We start from the raw sequence: 17,933 nt of genomic DNA, 5'->3' as shown, positions 1-17,933 counted from the left end.
CCCTCCCCCCTCCCCAATTCTGAGGTCTCCTGCTCCCGCTCTTTCCTTTCGGTCCTCCTCCCTTGCCCTTTAGCTCCGAATGTACACCACCTGAGTCCCCTGTGTGATATACACCCACTTCCCAGCCTGGGCTGGAAGCAGCTGTGGGCATTGCAGAAGGTGGGCAGGGCTCAGGGTGGGGATGCGTCAGGGAGAGACAGGGGAAGAGGAAGTGTCTTGGGTCCTGGGGAAGACTGGCTTGGTGGGTGGGGACAATCATTGTCAGCTTTCTGGACACACAGACAGAGACAGACAGGATGGATTTCCTCCGGCTACATCTCCCTGGGCTGCATCAGGCCTTGAGGGGGGCACTGGTGAGAGGGGCAAAGAGAGGCCAGAGATTTTCACCCTGCTCCCTGGGGCCTCACCTTCCCTTCTCCCTTTGAGCTTCTCCTCAGACTCAAGATTCCTTCCCCACAATCAGGCAGCCTGCTAGCCCGATCTTCTCTGGATTTCAATCCCCTCATCTCCACAAACACATCCACACACCTCTAATCTAGGCCGTTTCCTGCTCCTTCTGCAGATTCTGTCCCCCTCCTCCTCCTAGATCCTAGAACCCCTCTTCCTTCTCCCGAGTCCCTCTGGCCCAGGGCCCCGAGGGAGAGGTCTGGGCTTCCTCTTAATACCTTTGTCCCTATCCCTCTTTTCTTCTAGGAGTCTTTCAGCACCTTTGTCTCCTACCTTATGGGAGATGATGTCCCCAGTGCAGAGAGGAGGGAGGCGTGTGCAGCTGAGGAACTGGGGGAGGTGGCTGCAAGAAGCCTCGGGGGGAAGGTAGAGGAGGAAGCCCAGGAGGCCGTGGAGGGCCTTGGAGGCAGCCAAAGCAAGGGGGATGGAGGGCTGAGAGGGCCTGGAGAGGCTGGAAGGTGCCAGGAGGAAAGCTCAGCTACAGAACAGACCTGGGGTGGCAGACAAGGCAGCTCCCATGGGTCTCAAGCAGATAGGCAGGACACTGGGGCCTGGGAGGCAGCCACGGCCACGAGATGCCAGCATTCAAGTATCCCCCTGGAGCCCAGAAGGAAATCTGAGGCAGGGTCTGAGGCTGGTCGAGAGAGGAGTAGCCAAGCCCAGGAGAGTCAGCAGCCCGATGAGCAGGAAGTGAAGAGAGAGGAGACACTGAGAACCTGGGAACGGGAGGAGGAGGAGGAAGAGGTCAGGGCAACAGAGCCAGGGGTGGCTGGAGGGGCGGAGTCAGAGGGGACCTGGCACAAGGAGCTTGAGCGGACGGCGAGTGTTGATGGGCAAAAGGTAGCAGAGGACAGAAAGGAATCAGAGCAGGGGGTTGATGAGACAGCTGCAGAGGAGATCCAGGGGCCTGGGGCCAAAGGGGCTGGGAGGGAAGAAGAGGTGGTAGTGGTAAGGAGTGGCCGAAGCACAAGGGCACAGGGGACACAGGAGCCAGGGGCAGAATCTGAGGACAGGGAAACCTCAGGCTGGGAGCAGGCTGACCTCCCAGGGGTTGGGGAGACTGAACATGGGGCAGTCCCAGGAGAAAGGATCCCAGAGGGTACTGGGAGAGTCTGGGCCCTAGAGGAGACCTCCAAGGGAGGCCAGGAGGAGGAGGAGGTAGATGAGAATAGAGAGGTTGAAGTGAGCCTCTTCCCCAAACAGACCCAGGCCCTGGGAACCGAGAGAGTGGAAGAAGCGGCCGAGGACCAGGCAGCAGGGAGGGAAGCTGAGGAAGGTCAGGAGTCAGAGGCGGAGGGAGGGGAGGGCTTTGAGGGCCAGGCAGATCAGGCTGAGGGAGAGGCTGTGGAGAGGCAAGACTCAGAGATCAGGGCTGCTCAAACCAGTCTCAAGGAGGTGATGCAGGCAGAGGAGGCCGAGCAACAGCAGAGGAGTTGCTGGGCTGCAGAGGCTGAGCTGCTCCAGGACAAAGCAGCAAATGAGGCTGAAGGTGATGCTGACTTGGAGGCAATGCCAGAGGCCAGGCCCAAGAAGGAGTTCAGCAGGGAGAGGGGTGAGGAAGAGGCTCAGGCCAGGGGAGAAGCACTGGAGGTGGGGTGGGGTGGCCTTGAGCACAGGGTCACTGAAGGCCAAGAACCTGAGCTGGTGGGAGGCCCCCAGACCCCCATAGAGCAACTTGAGGAAGGGCAGGCATGTAAGGAAGAGCTCTGCAGCATTCCAGCCCTGAGCAGGGAGGAGACAGAGAGGAGCCTGGAGGAATATCCCAGGAACGTGGGGTATGTAGAACCTAACAGCTCTGTGGCGGAAGCCTGGGAAGACAGAAGAAGGGATGTGGAGAGAGGGAACACCCAGGAGGAAAAAGCAGATGCTGAAGAGGGGAAGGAGGAGGCTACAGGAGGCCAGGCACCAGTGGCGGAGGCTGAAGGAGGCCGAGAGTCTGCACGACCAGAGGTCCCAGAGGCAGGTGGGGAATGGATGAAAGCAAAGGAAGCCTGGCGTGGAGCAGAGGAGGGGGAGACCCCTGGAGCAGAGAACCAGGAGCTGGGTGGAAGGCAGGGAGCAGAAGCAGGGACCGTCCAGTCATTGGGAGAGTCAGACGCCACAGAGACCAAGGAGGAGGAGGTGGAGGCCACCGTGCCCTGGGGGGCAGACAGAACATCCAGGAGAGGCTGGAGGCTGGAGGCGGAGGCTCTGAGTCTCCAGGACAGCAACGAACTGGAGACAAATTCTTTGGCTACCGAGACGGTGGAGGATAAGGCAGCTCTGGATGGAAGGGCTCCTGGGACTGGGGACAGGCCCGGCAGAGAGGCTGAGGAAGCATTCGGGAGAGACTGGGATTCAGAAGGGAGAAAGGAAGCCGGCGGAGGTGAGGACCTGGTAGTGGCTGCAGAGGGGGAGAAAACAGGTGGGCAGGAGTTTGGCCTGGAGGGCTCAGCAGAGGAGGAGGCGCCTGGCAGAGGTGGCCAAGCAGAGGCTTCTGAGGCCCCTCGGGAGGGTGAGCCCGGGGGACAGCAGGCTGAGGTGGAGGAATCCGCAGTAGCAGAAGGAAGCTGGGGGATGGATGGCGTTACCTCGGGCTCCCAGGTGGTGAGGGTAGAGGGCCTCCCAGGAGGGCACACACTGTGGGAAGAAGAGGCTGGAGGATGGCAAGGGACAGAGCAGGGGCAAAGCGGTGAGGGGCAGCACGGGGACACGCACCCCGAGGGAGAGGCACAAAGGCCCCTTGCGGTGGAGGATATCGAGGTGACTGGAGACCAAAAGGCAGAGGCTGAGGAGATTGACCCAGAAGGCCTGGAGGGCATCCAGGGCCAAGAGGACCCGTCAACCAACCAGGACCCTGCAGAGGCTAAGCCTGGACCATGCGGAGAGGCTCACAGCAGCTGGAGTGAGGTGAGGGCTCCAGGTAGGGTCCTGGGCTGGACAGAGCAGAATCTCGAAGCTGAAGCCGGCCCCGTGGTACCCCGTGCCCTCTTCCCCGTAGGCCCTGCTCCCCGGGGCTCGCCTGGACGTCTCTGTCCCGAGGAGCCGAGCCCTCCTCTCCCGCAGCTCCTCACAGCGCCGCTCCCGGCCCTCTTTCCGACGGAACCCCGCCCCTGAGCAAGCGCAGGAGCCTCCCAGCCCCCCACCGGAGGAAGAGCTGGTAGCCCCCGAACAGAGACTTCTCGAGCCAGAGCACGCCCCGGAGCCAAGCTCCTCCAGCCCTGAAGGGACTCCATTGCCAGCCAGAAGGCCCCTGGGACAGAGGTAAGCCCAGGGGGAGGTGACCGGCCTGGGATGGGGAGGAGGCTGACGGCATCTGGACACCAGCTCCCACGGCCTGTCTTCCGTCTGCAGGTTTGGCCTGGCACACCCTGGCATGATGCAGGAGCTGCGAGCCAGGCTGGGCCAGCCAAAGCCCCAGTGACTGGGACGTGAGGCTCAGAAGGCTGGGTTGAACCCTGCTCAGCCTGACTCCCTCTGCCGCTTTGGACGCATCCTTTCCACCCTCTGGGCCTTAGTTTCTTGGTGTGTCATTCACGGAGCAGACAGAGCCAGATGTCTGCGAGAACCATGAACTTAAGGAGTCTGACTGTCCAATGTGGCTGGTGGACCACTGCCCCGCTGGGGTCATCTCTCTCTGATGGCCTGCCTTGCCTACCTCCCCAACCTGTCTCAGCTGCTTGGAGGACTGAGCGAGGACAGAGACAGTTCTCCCCACAGCCTTCCCCCTCTACTGCGCCCACTCCTTGACCCCCCCCCCCCGGGTTCTCAACCCCCCATCAGGCCCTGGAGAGCTGTGTAGGACTAATGCAAACCTCTGAGGTTGAAGCCGGCCTGGAGGAAGAGGTCAGGAGGGCCGGTGGTGCTCTATTTGCAACCAAAGAGAAGCAGACCAGCTGCCTTGAGCTTCCAAAGTGGGAGCTCGGTCTCAGAACTCTGCTGGTTACTACGGCAGCCACCAGCTGAACAAGCCAGAGTGGGGGAAGGTGGGCCAGGAACCCCAAAAATGTAAGATCAGAGAGGAGTCCAGGGTAAACAGAAGCCTCAGACTCTGTTCCAGGGCCCCTTTGCGTGTCGGGACCCCTTCTCTGAAAAGAAGCCGAGGCAGAGAGAGGGTGAGAGTGCTTTATTAGGCACCCAGCGTGGCAGCCTAGTCTGAGGATGACTAGCAGGTCCCCGAAACAATAAATAAACCATTTTTCTAAACAATAAATAAATATCTAAGAAATAAATATCTGGCAAGGACTGGAGGGGCCTTAAGTTATTGGATAGGGTCTGGGGCAGGAGAACAGTGGAGTCGTGCCTTGTCTAAGGCAGATGAGCCGGAGCCTGTCTGCCGGCCCAGACTCCAGTCCTCAAGTCCTGATGGGTGGAGGGAAGGGGCTAAGAAGTCACCCTCCATCAGGGCTGGGAGCTGGGTGTGGGGAACTCCAAGGCCTGGGCTGGGTTCCCGGCCTGGGAGAGCAGCAGCAGGTCCCTCACCGCCCGAGACAAGACAATTTCCAAGGAGTGTAGCGACTGGTAGGTGTAGAGGAGCCGGGGCCAGGACACCTGGGCTGACATCTGCAAGGGGCCGCCCAGAGCCCCTGGGAGCAGCCCCTCCCCCTCCTCATTCTCCTCCTCCTCAGGGAGGTTGAATCCTGCAGCCAGCACCTGTGGGGAGAGACCCATGGGTCAGAGAATGGCCCGCCTGAGACCCTGAATGAATCCTTGTTCCTTTATGTGCTCAGTGGTGCAGAATGACATCAGAGACCACAAGGGCATGGTTTCCCTGGACAACCCCTACTTCGCATCCTCCATTATGTCATCGTTTCATGTGAACTGCCTGATTTTGTTTTTGGTTCAAATAAATGGAAGTCACAGAACAAGATGGTGCCATGGAGCTGGCTCTCACTCATCCAGGATTGCCTGGGGGGCTGGGGACTCTGGAAGGTCCTCTCTTTCTCTCTCTCTTTTTTTTTTTTTTTTTTTTTTTTTGCTGTGCCATGGGGCTTTCGGGATGTTCCCCTACCAGGGATAGAACCTGGTCCCTGGCAATGAAAGCCTGGAGTCCTAACCACTAGGCCACCAGGGAACTGGAAGTTCCTCTCTTAAGCGTCGTCTTAAGATCAGAAATGGGCAGAAAGGTGATATGGTTAGTTTTTATGCTGTTTTCATTTTCGATTCTTTTATTAAGGGTAAAATTCCTGTTTCCCTTTGAAATGTTCAGGAGAATCTGGTGATGTCAGAGGATGAGGGAGAAGGGAACGTGCTTTGTTTGCTGTAGGGCCTGCTGATGCCAGATGCTGTCCTGGCTTCTCTCATTTAAGACCAAGACCCCAAGAGAAGGCAGAGGTTCAGGGGGCAGAGGTAGGACCTGGTACACCTACACACACACACACACACACACACACACACACACACACACACACACACACACACTCAGAGGACCTGGAGCATCTCCTTCCAGACTTATCCTACCTCTGGGCAGGGGGTGTTTTCAAAGGGAACCAATGAGCCTCAATTTTGAGTGTTCATCTCTGGGGGTCGAGGAGGGTGGGTGGGCACTCTACCTGGAAGCGGAGATGCTGCTGCAGATCTCGGAGATCCAGCCTCATGGCCCACAGCTGCAACCTCTCTGAACTGGTCCAGAACCCCTGGCTCCCCAGCCCTCCCAACAGGGTATGGAAGGGGTGAAGTGTCATGGAGAGGAAGCGGAGTCTTTCTGGGGCCTGTGGAAGGGGAGGGAAGGCATCAGGAAAGGCCTGCAGGCCAAGGATGACCCACTTCAAACCCAACCTCATCTGTATTTGGGTCCCATTCCCAGCATGAACTCCAATCCCCATTCCGTCCCCATATCTATTCTCATCCTTAACCACATCTCCATCTCTACTCCCTTCCTATGTTCATCACCATTCCCATCTCCACTGTGTCTGATCTCTATCCTATCTCCTTTTCCAACCTCATTTTCAGTCACACCCGAGCTCATCTCCAACCCCCAACCCCATCTCCATCCTTCTGTCACTCTCTACCCACAACCCCATTCCATTCCCTTCTCTACCGCCCCGCCCCATCTCCATCTCCTCACTTGTTTTCATTCTGTCTTCAACTTCTTTCCCATCCTTGTTCCCATGCTTATCCCAATTCCATCCCTCTTTCTTGTGTCCAGCCTCAATGTCACCATCTCTCCATCCCATCTCCAACTCTACCCAACCCCATTCCATTCCCATCCTCACCAGCGATCCCCATTCTTTCTCTATCCCCCACTTCATTTTCACTCTCATCCCCAACCTTCTTCCCATCCCTAACCTCTTACCATTCTCACTCGTAACACCAGCTCCACGCCTCCTCCATACTAACCTCTAACCCCAACCCCATTCTGTTCCCATCCCCACATCTTTCCTTGCTCAGCTTCATTCTTACCTTCTTCCTAACGCCATTTCTTTATTCCAGCCTCATCTTTATATTCAGTGACCTACCCAGCCTCATCCAGATTCTCTCCCTCAATTTATCCCCAAAATCCATCTTCAATTCAATCCCCAACTTTATCTCCATCCCCCCAGCCCAGCCTTATTGCCAGTTTGCCTGTCCCACCCCGCCAGTCCGCCACTCACAGAGAGGCCACGCCAGGCCTGGAAGGTCAGGGAAACGTTGGGGAGCTGCTCTCCCAGGGGCAGAAGGTCCAGGTTCACTCCTGGCAGGTGAGATTCAGCCTATGGGGCAAGGTCTTTTAGTGGGGGCCCGAGGGGATTGGGGATCTTCCCATCCCCAGAGCCAGCTGCATTAGGGAGACTCACAAAGTCACGGGCCTGGACCCGAACCTCGGAGAGCAGCTTCCTGGAGAGATGCAGGCTGACCTTGAACTCCCTCTGCAACTCCTGCAGGCTCCGGAGGGGCCTCCCTGGGGGCCTCGGGAATCCCCAGACACCAGCTCGAGCCAGGAGCAAGGAGAGTAGCAAAAGGCTGACCCCTGGAGCAATGAGGAGGGGGCGGGCAAGATGAGGGGAAGAGCTGGAAAAGAACTCAGGAAAGGGAAGGGACTACAGGCACGCTCTGTGTGTCATCTCACTGACCCCTCAAAACCACTAACAAGCTGTTGAGACACCATATGGCATCTCTGTACAGTGAAAGGAAAGTGCCCCTTCCCCCAGGCAGACACAGTCTTGCACAGAGTGCCCGCCTTTGCAAGCGGATCTCGTGCTGCATCTTGAACCCCACTATCTCCCTCGGCCAAGTGTCTTTCTCAGTGAACAAACTGCACGAGGGTATGTGGCAGCCTGGGTGCTATTATTCTCCCTATTTTGCAGATGGGGAAAGTGAGGCTCAGTAAGGTTGACTTGCCCAAGGGTACATAGCCAGAGGGTGAGGGGACCAGGACTGGATTCCAGATCTGCCCAAATGCAGAGCCTGCATGCTTCCCCCAGGGAACTCAGAGGAGACCGCCACCTCCCCTGGCGTGGGCACGGTCTGTTCTGCCAAGGATTCCCCGGGCTCAGCCAGGCGGCTCTGATGACCTGAACCAGGGCCCCAGGGGTGGGCTGATGATGCTGAGGCTCTATCCCGGGGAGTCAGAAGGACAGATTGGTCCAGCCTCCCCCAAGGCAGGTAGATCACTCTGCAGGCTGGGAGGAACACGGGGTGCCAGGAGAGGGAGGAGGGTCTGGAATGGGAGGCTGAACCTGTTTCTCATTTGGGTTCTTCCCTTGAACAAGTCACGTCTTATCTCTGTGCCTCAGGCTCCCATCTGTAAAATGGGGGAGTCAGACTGGCTGATTTCTGAAAGTGCTTCCTGCCCTGCATTTCCTGGAAAGAAGGAAGAGGGGCAGTGGGGCTGGAGCTCTGGGAAGAGGGCCGTGTCTTCTTCAGGGAGAGGAAATCTAGCAATCACTAGGGAGTTACACAATTCTTCTCGAAACCCAAACCAAAACTGGTCACTAAGTTGAAGTCTGTTCCTGCCCCCCCTTCTCTCCATGCCTCTTTCCTATCCATCCTTGATCTCTAAGCCCTGGGCTCTGCTCCTCGAAATGTACTCTCAGTAAAGACTAAGGGGAGATTCTGGGCGCTTCCACTACGCCCATGGACTTAACACAGGTGGTGGGTCATGCCTGCAATCTAGCATTCAGGCTCCCTGGCTTGGGGTCCGCTCTGGCACCCTGGAGACTTAAGGCAGACTGGGGTTCTTCCTAGCTCTATGGGTGGGCACCCCGAGGCCCTGGTGGATATTGCCCACCCAGAACTGAGCTGTGCCGTCTCTTACTGACCCCCTGCTTTCTGCCTGAGCTCTGGAGCCCCCAGACCCTTCCCTTGGTTTCTCCTTCCCCTCTGCAGCCAATCCTGGGGCTTTCGCCCGGCCTTTGAAGGTTCTGTCCCCGTCTTTCAGCCCTTGGTCCCTACCCCGACCCTACCATCGGCTCCTCTGTCTAGAGCTCTCTTTCCAGCCTCTGAGCTCTTCAGCCACCATCTGTAGCTTGGACCTCCTCCCAAGCTTCAAACTGCAGACCCTTGACCCAGTTAGGCTGCCGACTCCTCGGCCCCAGCCCCCTGCTCCGACTGTTTTTCCTCTAGCCAGACCCAGTTCTCAGCCAAGCTGATTGGCCCCTGCTCATCCACCCCAAATAAACGCTTCATCTATGCTCCTGGTCCTGGTCAGAGCACCTGCCCGACTCTCCCCATTCATGCCAGTCAACTCTTCCCATCCTCAGCCCAGCCCTCACCAAACTTCCACCCTTCTGCAGAACGCTGTCCCCCCGTTCATGCCAGCCAACCTGCCCTGCCCCATCCTCTGCCCAGCCCTGGCTTGATCACTACCCCTCTGCCCCATCCCCTCTCCCCAGTTTATGCCTGTCTCACTCCCATCCTCCAGTCAGCTGTATCCTGTATCCTTAGTCTTGCCCACATAGTAGCACCTCAGCCCTTGGCGCCCATCCACAGCAGGCAAGTTCACCCATCCTCTGCCCAGTCTCAGCCAGGCCCCCCACCCCTCTGCCCCAGCCCTGGCCTCAAACTCACGCCAGCCAATGTCGCCTGCCGTCTGGCCCATGGTGGGGCCAGCCTCTTTGGACAGCCATCTCCCGGGCAGGGGGAGTCTTATACTGGGGGCTGCGCCCGGTTTCACTTTCCGTCCTGCTTGTACTTTCGGCTTTGTGTTCACTCAGTCTTCCCTCTCACCACCCCTTGCTAAAATGGGGAAATGTAATTTCCCTTCCCAGAGGGGGTGGGAGGTGCAGTGAGGGTGGTGGGAAGCTGGGGTTTCGGTCAATCGCAGCTCCTGACTCCCTGCTGCTCTACCAGGTCCAGCCCTGCCCTCACTTCCCCACTCTTGGGTGAGCCACCCTGCTCTGCTTGCTGCTAGATCCCAGAGACTCTAACCCCCTCCTGTTTCTCTTCTTTGTCATCATCATCCTAGTGCCATCACCAGCTCACTGTCCTTCAAAAGACGGATGGCCAGGTAAGGGGATTGCCCATTAGAGGGGACTTGGGGTTTTGAGTCATCCTTACTCTCTTCTGGTTTACCAGATGGCTGAGGGAGGGAGTGCCAGGGAAGTCAGGGCTCAGTGGGTAGCTGGGATGGGGTTTTGTGTGAGGCCGTGGGGTCTCAGTCTCGGCAGAGTCAGAGTTCAGTCTATAGTCAGGGTCAGGGCTGGATGAGAACACGTTCATTCAGGGCCAAGCTCAGACTTCAGCCAGAGGCAGATCTAGGATTAGCGTTCAGTCTATAACTATGGTCAGGACTTGGTCTAGGGCTGGACTCAGAGCTTTGTCTGGGACCAACATCCTGCCTCTGCCTGTGTTTGGGGTCAGAGCTATCAATGACCTGGGGGCTCTACAAGGGGCCAGTTAGGATTGGGCTTAGAGCTCAAGCCAAATGGGGCCCAGACCTCAGTCTGCGGCCAAGGTTCTGACTGAGCCTGTGACTCAGGTCAGGACTCAGGCTTGGGCTGCGATGAGAGCTCAGTTGATGACCAGGGTCAGGGCTCAGTCTGTGGCCAGGTTGGGGCTCTGTGAGGTCAGGATCAGGGCTCAGCCAGGTCCCAGAATAGTTCTGGTGTTTCTGCTCTGTAGACGGCTGTCAGGGGCCGTCAGGGCCGGTTACAGATCTTCCTTCCAGCACAGCCCCGCCCTCAGCCCCACCCTAGATTTCCCATCTTCAGGGAGAAGATGGGGGTTTCTTGGTCTTCCCCCAAGCCCACTGCTGCCACTTTCCTTTTAGGACCCATGGGGTTTCCCTGCTGGGTCCCTGCCGTGAGACAGAAACCAAGGGGGCTTCCCCTTCCTATACCCTACCTCCTCAGCCGTGCCTGGGCAGGGCCGCCTGGGACCAACTGCCAGGGAAGTACCAGCACCAGCGGCGGAGCAATCCCAGAGGGCTGCAGGAGGAGAGGGAAAAGGAAGAGCGGCTGGCACCTGCCTAGCCCAGACCAGTTTCCGTTACAGTGCCCCCCAGTGGTGGCATCCCATTCCCCCACATGCCATGCAGCTGGTGCTCCTCAATGGGGGGGTCCCATCCATCCTCAGACTGATGGTGAGGACAGGCAGAGGCCCTGGCTGGTCTTCCTCACATCCCCAAGTCCTGCCATTGTCCAGGAGGCATGGCCACCCACTCACCCCTCCGACCACAGCCGCTCCTGACTCTTTGCCATCATCTAGAACTGCTTTACCTTTCAAACTTTGAACCCCATCTCCCACTCTCTGACTACAACCTCCTGGCCTTCCCAACCTTCTCAGAGACCTCCCAGCCTTTGCTGCTTCTCAGCCCTTCTCAGTCTGGCTGCAGCTGACTCCTCCAGCCTCGTGCCTCAGCCCTCTCCCTGCTCCACCAACTGCTTCTTTGCCTTTGCACAAGCTGGTCTCCCTGCCTAGAATGCCCTCACTGCTTTCTCCAGAGTTCTCTTTCCCCAGCCTTCTCTGTGTCCAGACCCCTTGGCATGGGCTTTCTCCCCTGAGTGGCTCATCCCTTCCTGCCATAAATCTTGTCTCCAATGGACATTTCACATTTCTTTATCTTGCCTACTCTATCCTCACTCATACCTCTCCAGCCATATTGGCCTTCTCCTTGCTCCTAGAACATTCCATTCATGCTCCTGCCTCAGGGCCTTTGCTCTTGCTGTTTCTTCTGCCTAGGACACTCTTCTTCATATCTGCAAAGCTCACTCTCTCCTTATTACTCTGCTCAAATATCTCCTTTATAAATGGGGTCTTCACTGACTACCCTGAAAAAGGGCAGCCCTGCCCCTGGAACTCTCTATCCCCTTCCCTGCATTATTTTTTTCTACATAGCATTTTAGATATCAAACATTTTTAGATATTGAACATTTTCTTTCTCTCTCTCTCTCTCTTTTTTTTTTTTTGGTCTGTCTCCATGCACTAGAATATGCGTTCCACAAAGATGGGAATTTTTGCCTGTTCTGTGAGCTGATGTATCCCCAGTAGCTAACAACAGCAGGTTCTCAATAAATCATTGAACAAATCTATCTTCTGCCACAAGTGTCTCATCCAGGTTCTGCTCATGGCTGGTGAGCTGTAAATTGCCTGCATGGAGCAGCGGGTCTGGGAGCAGCCAGAGTCCTGAAGTCTCACAGTCAGCTTTCTCCCAGTCTGTCCAAGGCTTCAGTCAGGGGCTGAGGGGGGTAAGGAGGCACCTGGGCTGCTTTGCATGGCTGTGGGTTGACGATCTTAGATCCTTGGCAAAAAGCCAGAGGGTCAGTGAGGGCAGTGCCAGCCTCTGTCCATATCCTTAGAGGATGGGCCTGGCCCATCTCTGCCCCCCCGGGCCTGTTTCCACAAGTGGATCTTGGCTAGTAGGCTGAGGCTTGGGTTGGGGCCAGCAGGAAATGGAAGGGATGTGGTGAGGGGTGAGAACAGCCTGAAAGGGCTGTAGACTCCGGTGTGCAGCTAACCCTTCTGGTGACCTCACGTGAGTCACTAGCCTACTCTGGACCTCAGTTTCCTCATCGGAAAGTGATCACAATTTTCAAATGCTGCCACTATTATTACATAGAGAAATTAAAACCCAGATGATTAAAAAGAGACAGAGAGAGGAACCATCCACCAATTTTTCTGATTATTTTCCAAGCCCTGTTACAGCTCTGGCCGTGTGGGGCACTCCATGGGGTTGCATGGGAATCCTGAGTTCAGGAAGCAGAAGTTAGGAGCCTCAGATGTGACATCAGGATGGAATCAGGGAGGGGAAGTCTTGTTCAAGGTCACACAGCAGATCAGTGACAGAATGAAGACTGGAACTCCAGTCCCTCATTTTCAGCTTGGGCTGGCGAGGGGAATCCCTGGGCCCCATGATCTCAGCTTCCAGATCTAACCCCTCGGTGAAACTAAGATGGGCTTCAGTGAGGGTGGGAAGGCTGGGGGGAGGTGAGGCCAGGCTGGAGCTGGGGCCACACCTCTGAGTCTCCCAAACACGAGTGATGAGGTCCCTGAGGCTAGGCACAGCTCCCACCCGCTCCCAGGAGAGCAGAGGTGAATAAAGCCCCGTGTCCCAGCCCTAATCACTGGACCCATTGTACGCATGCGCCCTGCTGCACACCACACCTAGGGTTTATTCTGCAGCGCGCACGCAAGGCCGCAGCAAGGCAGCTTGGGTGCCCCACCCCCTTCCACCCAGCTTGGGGGCCGCCTCTAAATACAGCCTCTCTTATGGGACTACTGACCCTGGGGTTGCAGGGGCAGGGCGGGAGGAGCCTGGAAGGGGTTTCTCACACTCGGTCCCACCTCTTTTTTCCTACGCCCCCCCCCCCCCCCCCCCCCCCCGCACTCTCAAACCCAGGCAGGCACGTGCGGTGCGCGGAGGGCTGAGAGAAAGGGAGTGCAGGGGGCACCTTGCCAGGGACTAGATGTTCATCGCTGGGTGTTCTATGTAAATGACACAGGAATGCAGGGGCAGGAAGACTGAGCTTTGCAGGGTGTGAGGAGAAGGTGGGAAGCCAGGTCTGTTGAGTGCCAGGAAGAGAGTTCCTGAGGCAGGGCTGCAGAGAAAAAAAACACCAGCCTGGGGGTGAAAAGTCCCGGTGCAAGTCCCGGCTCTGCTCTGCCTGAGCACACTGGGCTTCAGTTTCCCCATCTGGAAAATGAGGCCCGCGATCCCAGCCCTGCCCACCTCTCAGCCCAGATGTGAAGGCAAAATTGGGAAGGTACAGGGCTTCAAGGGTCAGGGCCCCACTGGGGAGTCAGACAGACCTTTCACAGCTCCAGCACTTCCCAGGGTGACCTTGGTCAAGGCAGGAAACCTCCCTGTGCTTGGCTCCTCTACCCGGCGGGGGACACTACTCTTACCAGCCAGATAGCACAGCTGTGATGATTATGCGTATAAATGACTGGCACTGCCACTGAGTGGCTGTGTGATCTTACACAAGTTAATTAACCTCTCTGTGCCTAGGTTCATCATCTATAACATGAGAAAAATAATCCAAACTCATAAGACTGTTCAGAGGATTCAATGAGCTATTGTTTATAAAGTGCTTGGAACAGGGGCTGGCACGTGGTAAGACCGTAGGTTTTAGCTATTGGTATTAGTATAAGGCCTGACCCACAAGGAAGCTCTCAAGAAATGCTAGTTGTCATTAATAAATACTTGGGATGGTTGTCATCAATGGGCAAAGAAAAGCCAAAGGAGTGTTGGAGGAAGAGGGTAAAGAAGAGGCTACAGTTAGAGCTTAGGAAGTTCGGATAGGTACAGGGTGCAGGTGGGGGACCCCAGGCAGAAGGCACCTGGTAACCCAGAGACATGCATCAGAGCAGAGTTCCGGCCAGAAGCAGACGCCTCAGGGAAAAAGCCAATTAGGCCCTGGGCCACAGTGTGGACAGCCTCAGCTCTCAGGACCATTGGTTGGGACTCATTTCCTAAGTTGGGTGGGGCTTCATCAAGCCTCCCTATGGAGAGGACTTGGAATGGAGACAGGCTCCGGGCTGAGCCCCAGGCCAGGCCCTGACAGGTGTCTGAGAGAGGCAGGCAGGCCCCGGGCAGACACCAGGTCCTCCAGCAGCCCTAAGCTCTGAGGCTGACACTGGGCCCCACCCAATCCGGGGGCCCTCACCTGGCAGCCTCCTTGGGGTCTCAGCCACCCCTGACTGCTGTGTCCCTTGCTTATCCTGAACCCTGCGTTTGAGCCCCCCAGTTCACTCCCCAGGAATGGAACACACTCACAGCTTATATTTTTATGTACCATCTGATCTGAGCAAAAGAATGTATACAACATATATGTTTCTGCTCACCCACTTTTCTTCCTTCTACCTCAGTTTTGATCCTGGGTCCCAACAGGCTAACTGCACAACTGATTCACTGATTCCCATGGCTCCTCATTTCACCCTGAGTGAAAGCAAAAGCCCTTCCAGTGGCTTACAGTGTCACCGTGATCCCTCCCATTGACCTCTTCTGTTCTCCTGGCTGCCCCACAAACACACCAGGCACATGTCTACCTCAGGGCCTTTGTACCTGCTGTTCCCTCTGCCTAGAATACTTTTCCCTCAGCTCTCCAAATAACTGGCTCCTCGTCCCTCCTTCAGGTCTCAACATCTCATAAATGCCGCCTTCATTCTATGTCTCTGAGAACTGTCCAATCTCATTCCCACCTACACTAAGACCCTGTTACAACCCGAAGATATAGATGTTAGTCTCTTAGCCTTTCAATTTTTCTACATATTCCAGGCCCTTCCCGAACTCCTAGAGTCTTCTCCAGACATTGAGCATCCACCCAGCTTATCAGCCGTCTGGGTCCTGTTGGCAGTGTTGGTCTGAACAACGTCCACTCCTTCCATACTTCTGCTCTGAGGTTGGAGAGGGGAAGACAGAATTAGGGTTGAATGTTAAGGTGTGGGAACCCTGGTCCTTGCCCACAGAGGCAGCTGCCTAGCCCAGCAGACTGACCTGATGTGAAACCAGAGAGGGCACGATAAAGCAGAGCACTTTGTAACTTACTGGGAGACACTGGCAACCACTCTTTGGCCTTCATTTCTTCACCTGGAGAGTGGGCATAGCAATACCTTTCTCCCAGAGAAAGAGGACACATGAACATGTGCTCTGGTGCTCATGAAACTGGAAAGTGCTATTAATATTGAGAGCTCATTGGGAATTCCCTGGCGGTCCAGTGGTTAGGACTCCACGCTTCCACAGCCGGGACATGGGTTCAATCCCTGGTCTGGGAACTAAAGTCACACAGGCTGCACGGCCATATATATATATATATTAAGAGCTCATAAAGCAAAGATTGTCAACTGGCGACTGGGTACGAGGATAAGGAGAGAAAAGCCTCGCTCGGGATGCAGTTGACGTCTGTCGTTTCCACCTGTCCACCATTCTTTTATTTTAAAAAAAAATTAATTATTTTTTATTCTTTCTTTTTAAATTAAAAAATATAATAAAGTATCTGGATTTTCCTTTGGGGAATTATCCATCCTCTTTCCCTGAGGCTGACAGCCCTAACCCTCGTGGTGGGCACATGACGCAGGCCCAGCCAGTCAGGGTGCCCCACGCCTCTCACTACAATGAAGGATTCGAGGATGGGTACACAACACACTGAGAGGCACTTGCTGGACTTACTGTCAGGAAATAGGCTTTCTCTTGGCGGAGATGACTAAACTGGAAGGTTGTGAAGCTGAGTCTGCCATGAGGGAAGATGCTGCCTCAGACTGGAGTCAAGGCATGGGAAAGTAGAGCTGAGAGCTGCAGAAGGAGCTGACAGTCTTGATGATGACTTACTTTGAGCTCCTGGATCCAGACACTCCTGAAGCAATTAATTCTGAAATGTTCAGTTTCACGAGCCAATCCTCTTTTTTGCTTCAGCTATTTTGAATTGTGTTTCTGCCACTCGTAGCCTATGTCCCCTCTCCTGCCTGGATCTACCTTCACTGTTGATTTCCAATGTCAAAAATCACAGACTAGATTTTAAAAATCATGACAGAGTCAAATAGTATTATGTAGTAGAAAGAGCACTGTGTCAGATCCAGTGGAGAGAGCACTTCAGGGAGAAGAACAGAGTGAAAACAGCGTAGCTGCTTTTGGTCAATATTTACTGCGCAGCTCAGCATATCCCAGGCATTGTTCTAGGCATTAGAGATACGCAGTGAATGAAGCCGACTGAAAGTTCTGGCTTCATGGAGCTTACACTAAATGGAATAAAATTGTAATCAAAATTTAATCAAATGCTTATATAGGCCAGACACTTTTCAACTATTGGCTCATTTAATTCTCACAATAACCCTGTGTTGTAGGTATTATTATTCGTGTTCATTTCATGCAGAAGAGGAAACTGAGGCCCAGAGAAGTTAAGATTTTGTGCCCAAGGTTACAGAGCTAGTAAATGGCAGCTCTGGGATTTAAACCCAGGATGTCTGGCTTTTTTTTTTTTTTTTTTTGGCCGCACTGTGGGGCATGTGGGGATCTTAGTTCCCTGACCAGGGATTGAACCCACCCCCCCCCGCAGTGAAAGTGCAGAGTCTTAATCACTGGACCACCAGGAAATTCCCCATGCTTTCTTTTCTTCTTCTTTTTTTTAAATTAATTAATTTATTTTTGGCTGTGTTGGGTCTTCGTTGCTGCACGTAGGCTTTCTCTAGTTGTGGTGAGCGGGGGCTACTCTTCATTGCTGTGTGTGGGCTTCTCATTGTGGTGGCTTCTCTTGTTGCAAAGCATGGGCTTTAGGCACACGGACTTCAGTAGTTGTGGCTCATGGGCTCAGTAGTTGCAGCTCGCCAGCTCTAGAGCACAGGCTCAGTTGCTCCATGACATGTGGGATCTTCCTGGACCATGGCTTGAACCTGTGTCCCCTGCATTGGCAGGTGGATTCTTAACCACTGTGCCACCAGGGAGGCCCCTATCTGGCTTTCTTAACCACTATACTCTACTGCCTGGTATAGCAGTTAGCATTTACTGAGACTTCTCTCTATGTCAGACACTGTTCTAAAGGCTTAACATGCATAAAATATGTAATCCTCAAAACAATCCATTTCACAGAGGATGAAACTGAGGTTAAATGACAGTAACAGAACTGAAATTTGAAACAAAACAGTATGGCTTGAGAGTACACACTCTTTTTTTTTTCTTCCAGCTTTATTGAGTTATAATTGACAAATAAAATTATAAGTTATTTAAAGTGTACAACAATCATCACAACAAAAAATTTTTTTCTATTTCTTTAATTTTGTATCTATATAAGATGATGGATGTTCACTAAACTTATTGTGGCGATCATTTCATGATGTATGTAAGTCAAATCATGACGCTGTACACCTTAAACTTACACAGTGTTGTATGCAGTTGTATCTCAATAAAATTGGAAGAAAAAAGATAACAAAGCATACAACGTGAGGATCTGACATACATTTACATTGTGAAAGGATTACCCCCATCGAGTTAATTAACACATCCATCACCTCACATACTTATCTTTGTGTGTGTGTGTGTAGAGGGGAACATGTAAGTTATACTCTCTTAGCAAATTTCAATTATACAATACAGTGTAATCAACTATAGTCACAAGAGTCCATACTCTTAACCCCTAGTGCATATGACCTATAATGAA

At 54.4% G+C, this 17,933-nt stretch overlaps 2 protein-coding genes across 2 annotated transcripts; one reads left to right on the top strand and one right to left on the bottom strand.

The window, feature by feature from the left end:
• Positions 1 to 255: 255 nt before the first annotated feature.
• On the top strand, positions 256 to 4,424 carry APOBR (apolipoprotein B receptor). Its single transcript, XM_067706233.1, has 4 exons — positions 256 to 353; positions 694 to 3,336; positions 3,428 to 3,690; positions 3,781 to 4,424. Exons 1-4 carry the CDS (start codon positions 297 to 299, stop codon positions 3,848 to 3,850), a joined length of 3,033 nt encoding a protein of 1,010 aa, XP_067562334.1. The 5' UTR covers positions 256 to 296; the 3' UTR covers positions 3,851 to 4,424.
• Positions 4,425 to 4,537: 113 nt separating this feature from the next.
• Positions 4,538 to 10,767, bottom strand: IL27 (interleukin 27). Its single transcript, XM_067706236.1, has 5 exons — positions 9,415 to 10,767; positions 7,203 to 7,375; positions 7,020 to 7,118; positions 5,979 to 6,137; positions 4,538 to 5,079 (listed from the first exon to the last, which is right to left on the bottom strand). The coding sequence occupies exons 1-5, from the start codon at positions 9,443 to 9,445 to the stop codon at positions 4,828 to 4,830; spliced, it is 714 nt and encodes a 237-aa protein (XP_067562337.1). The 5' UTR covers positions 9,446 to 10,767; the 3' UTR covers positions 4,538 to 4,827.
• Positions 10,768 to 17,933: the final 7,166 nt, after the last annotated feature.

This window comes from Pseudorca crassidens, chromosome 15 (assembly GCF_039906515.1).
Source record: "Pseudorca crassidens isolate mPseCra1 chromosome 15, mPseCra1.hap1, whole genome shotgun sequence".
In the NCBI taxonomy this organism is placed as follows: Eukaryota; Metazoa; Chordata; class Mammalia; order Artiodactyla; family Delphinidae; genus Pseudorca; species Pseudorca crassidens.
This window is presented reverse-complemented; position numbering and strand designations above follow the sequence as displayed.

Excerpts from the sequence above, each read along its gene's own strand:
- APOBR (XM_067706233.1), top strand. The coding sequence starts at position 297 with ATGGATTTCCTCCGGCTACATCTCCCTGGGCTGCATCAGGCCTTGAGG. Across the intron at positions 3,337-3,427 it reads CTCACAGCAGCTGGAGTGAG|GCCCTGCTCCCCGGGGCTCG; the intron begins GTGAGGGCTCCA and ends TCTTCCCCGTAG. Across the intron at positions 3,691-3,780 it reads AGAAGGCCCCTGGGACAGAG|GTTTGGCCTGGCACACCCTG; the intron begins GTAAGCCCAGGG and ends TTCCGTCTGCAG.
- IL27 (XM_067706236.1), bottom strand. The coding sequence starts at position 9,445 with ATGGGCCAGACGGCAGGCGACATTGGCTGGC. Across the intron at positions 7,376-9,414 it reads GGCAGGCGACATTGGCTGGC|GGGTCAGCCTTTTGCTACTC; the intron begins GTGAGTTTGAGG and ends TCATTGCTCCAG. Across the intron at positions 7,119-7,202 it reads GGGTCCAGGCCCGTGACTTT|GCTGAATCTCACCTGCCAGG; the intron begins GTGAGTCTCCCT and ends CTTGCCCCATAG.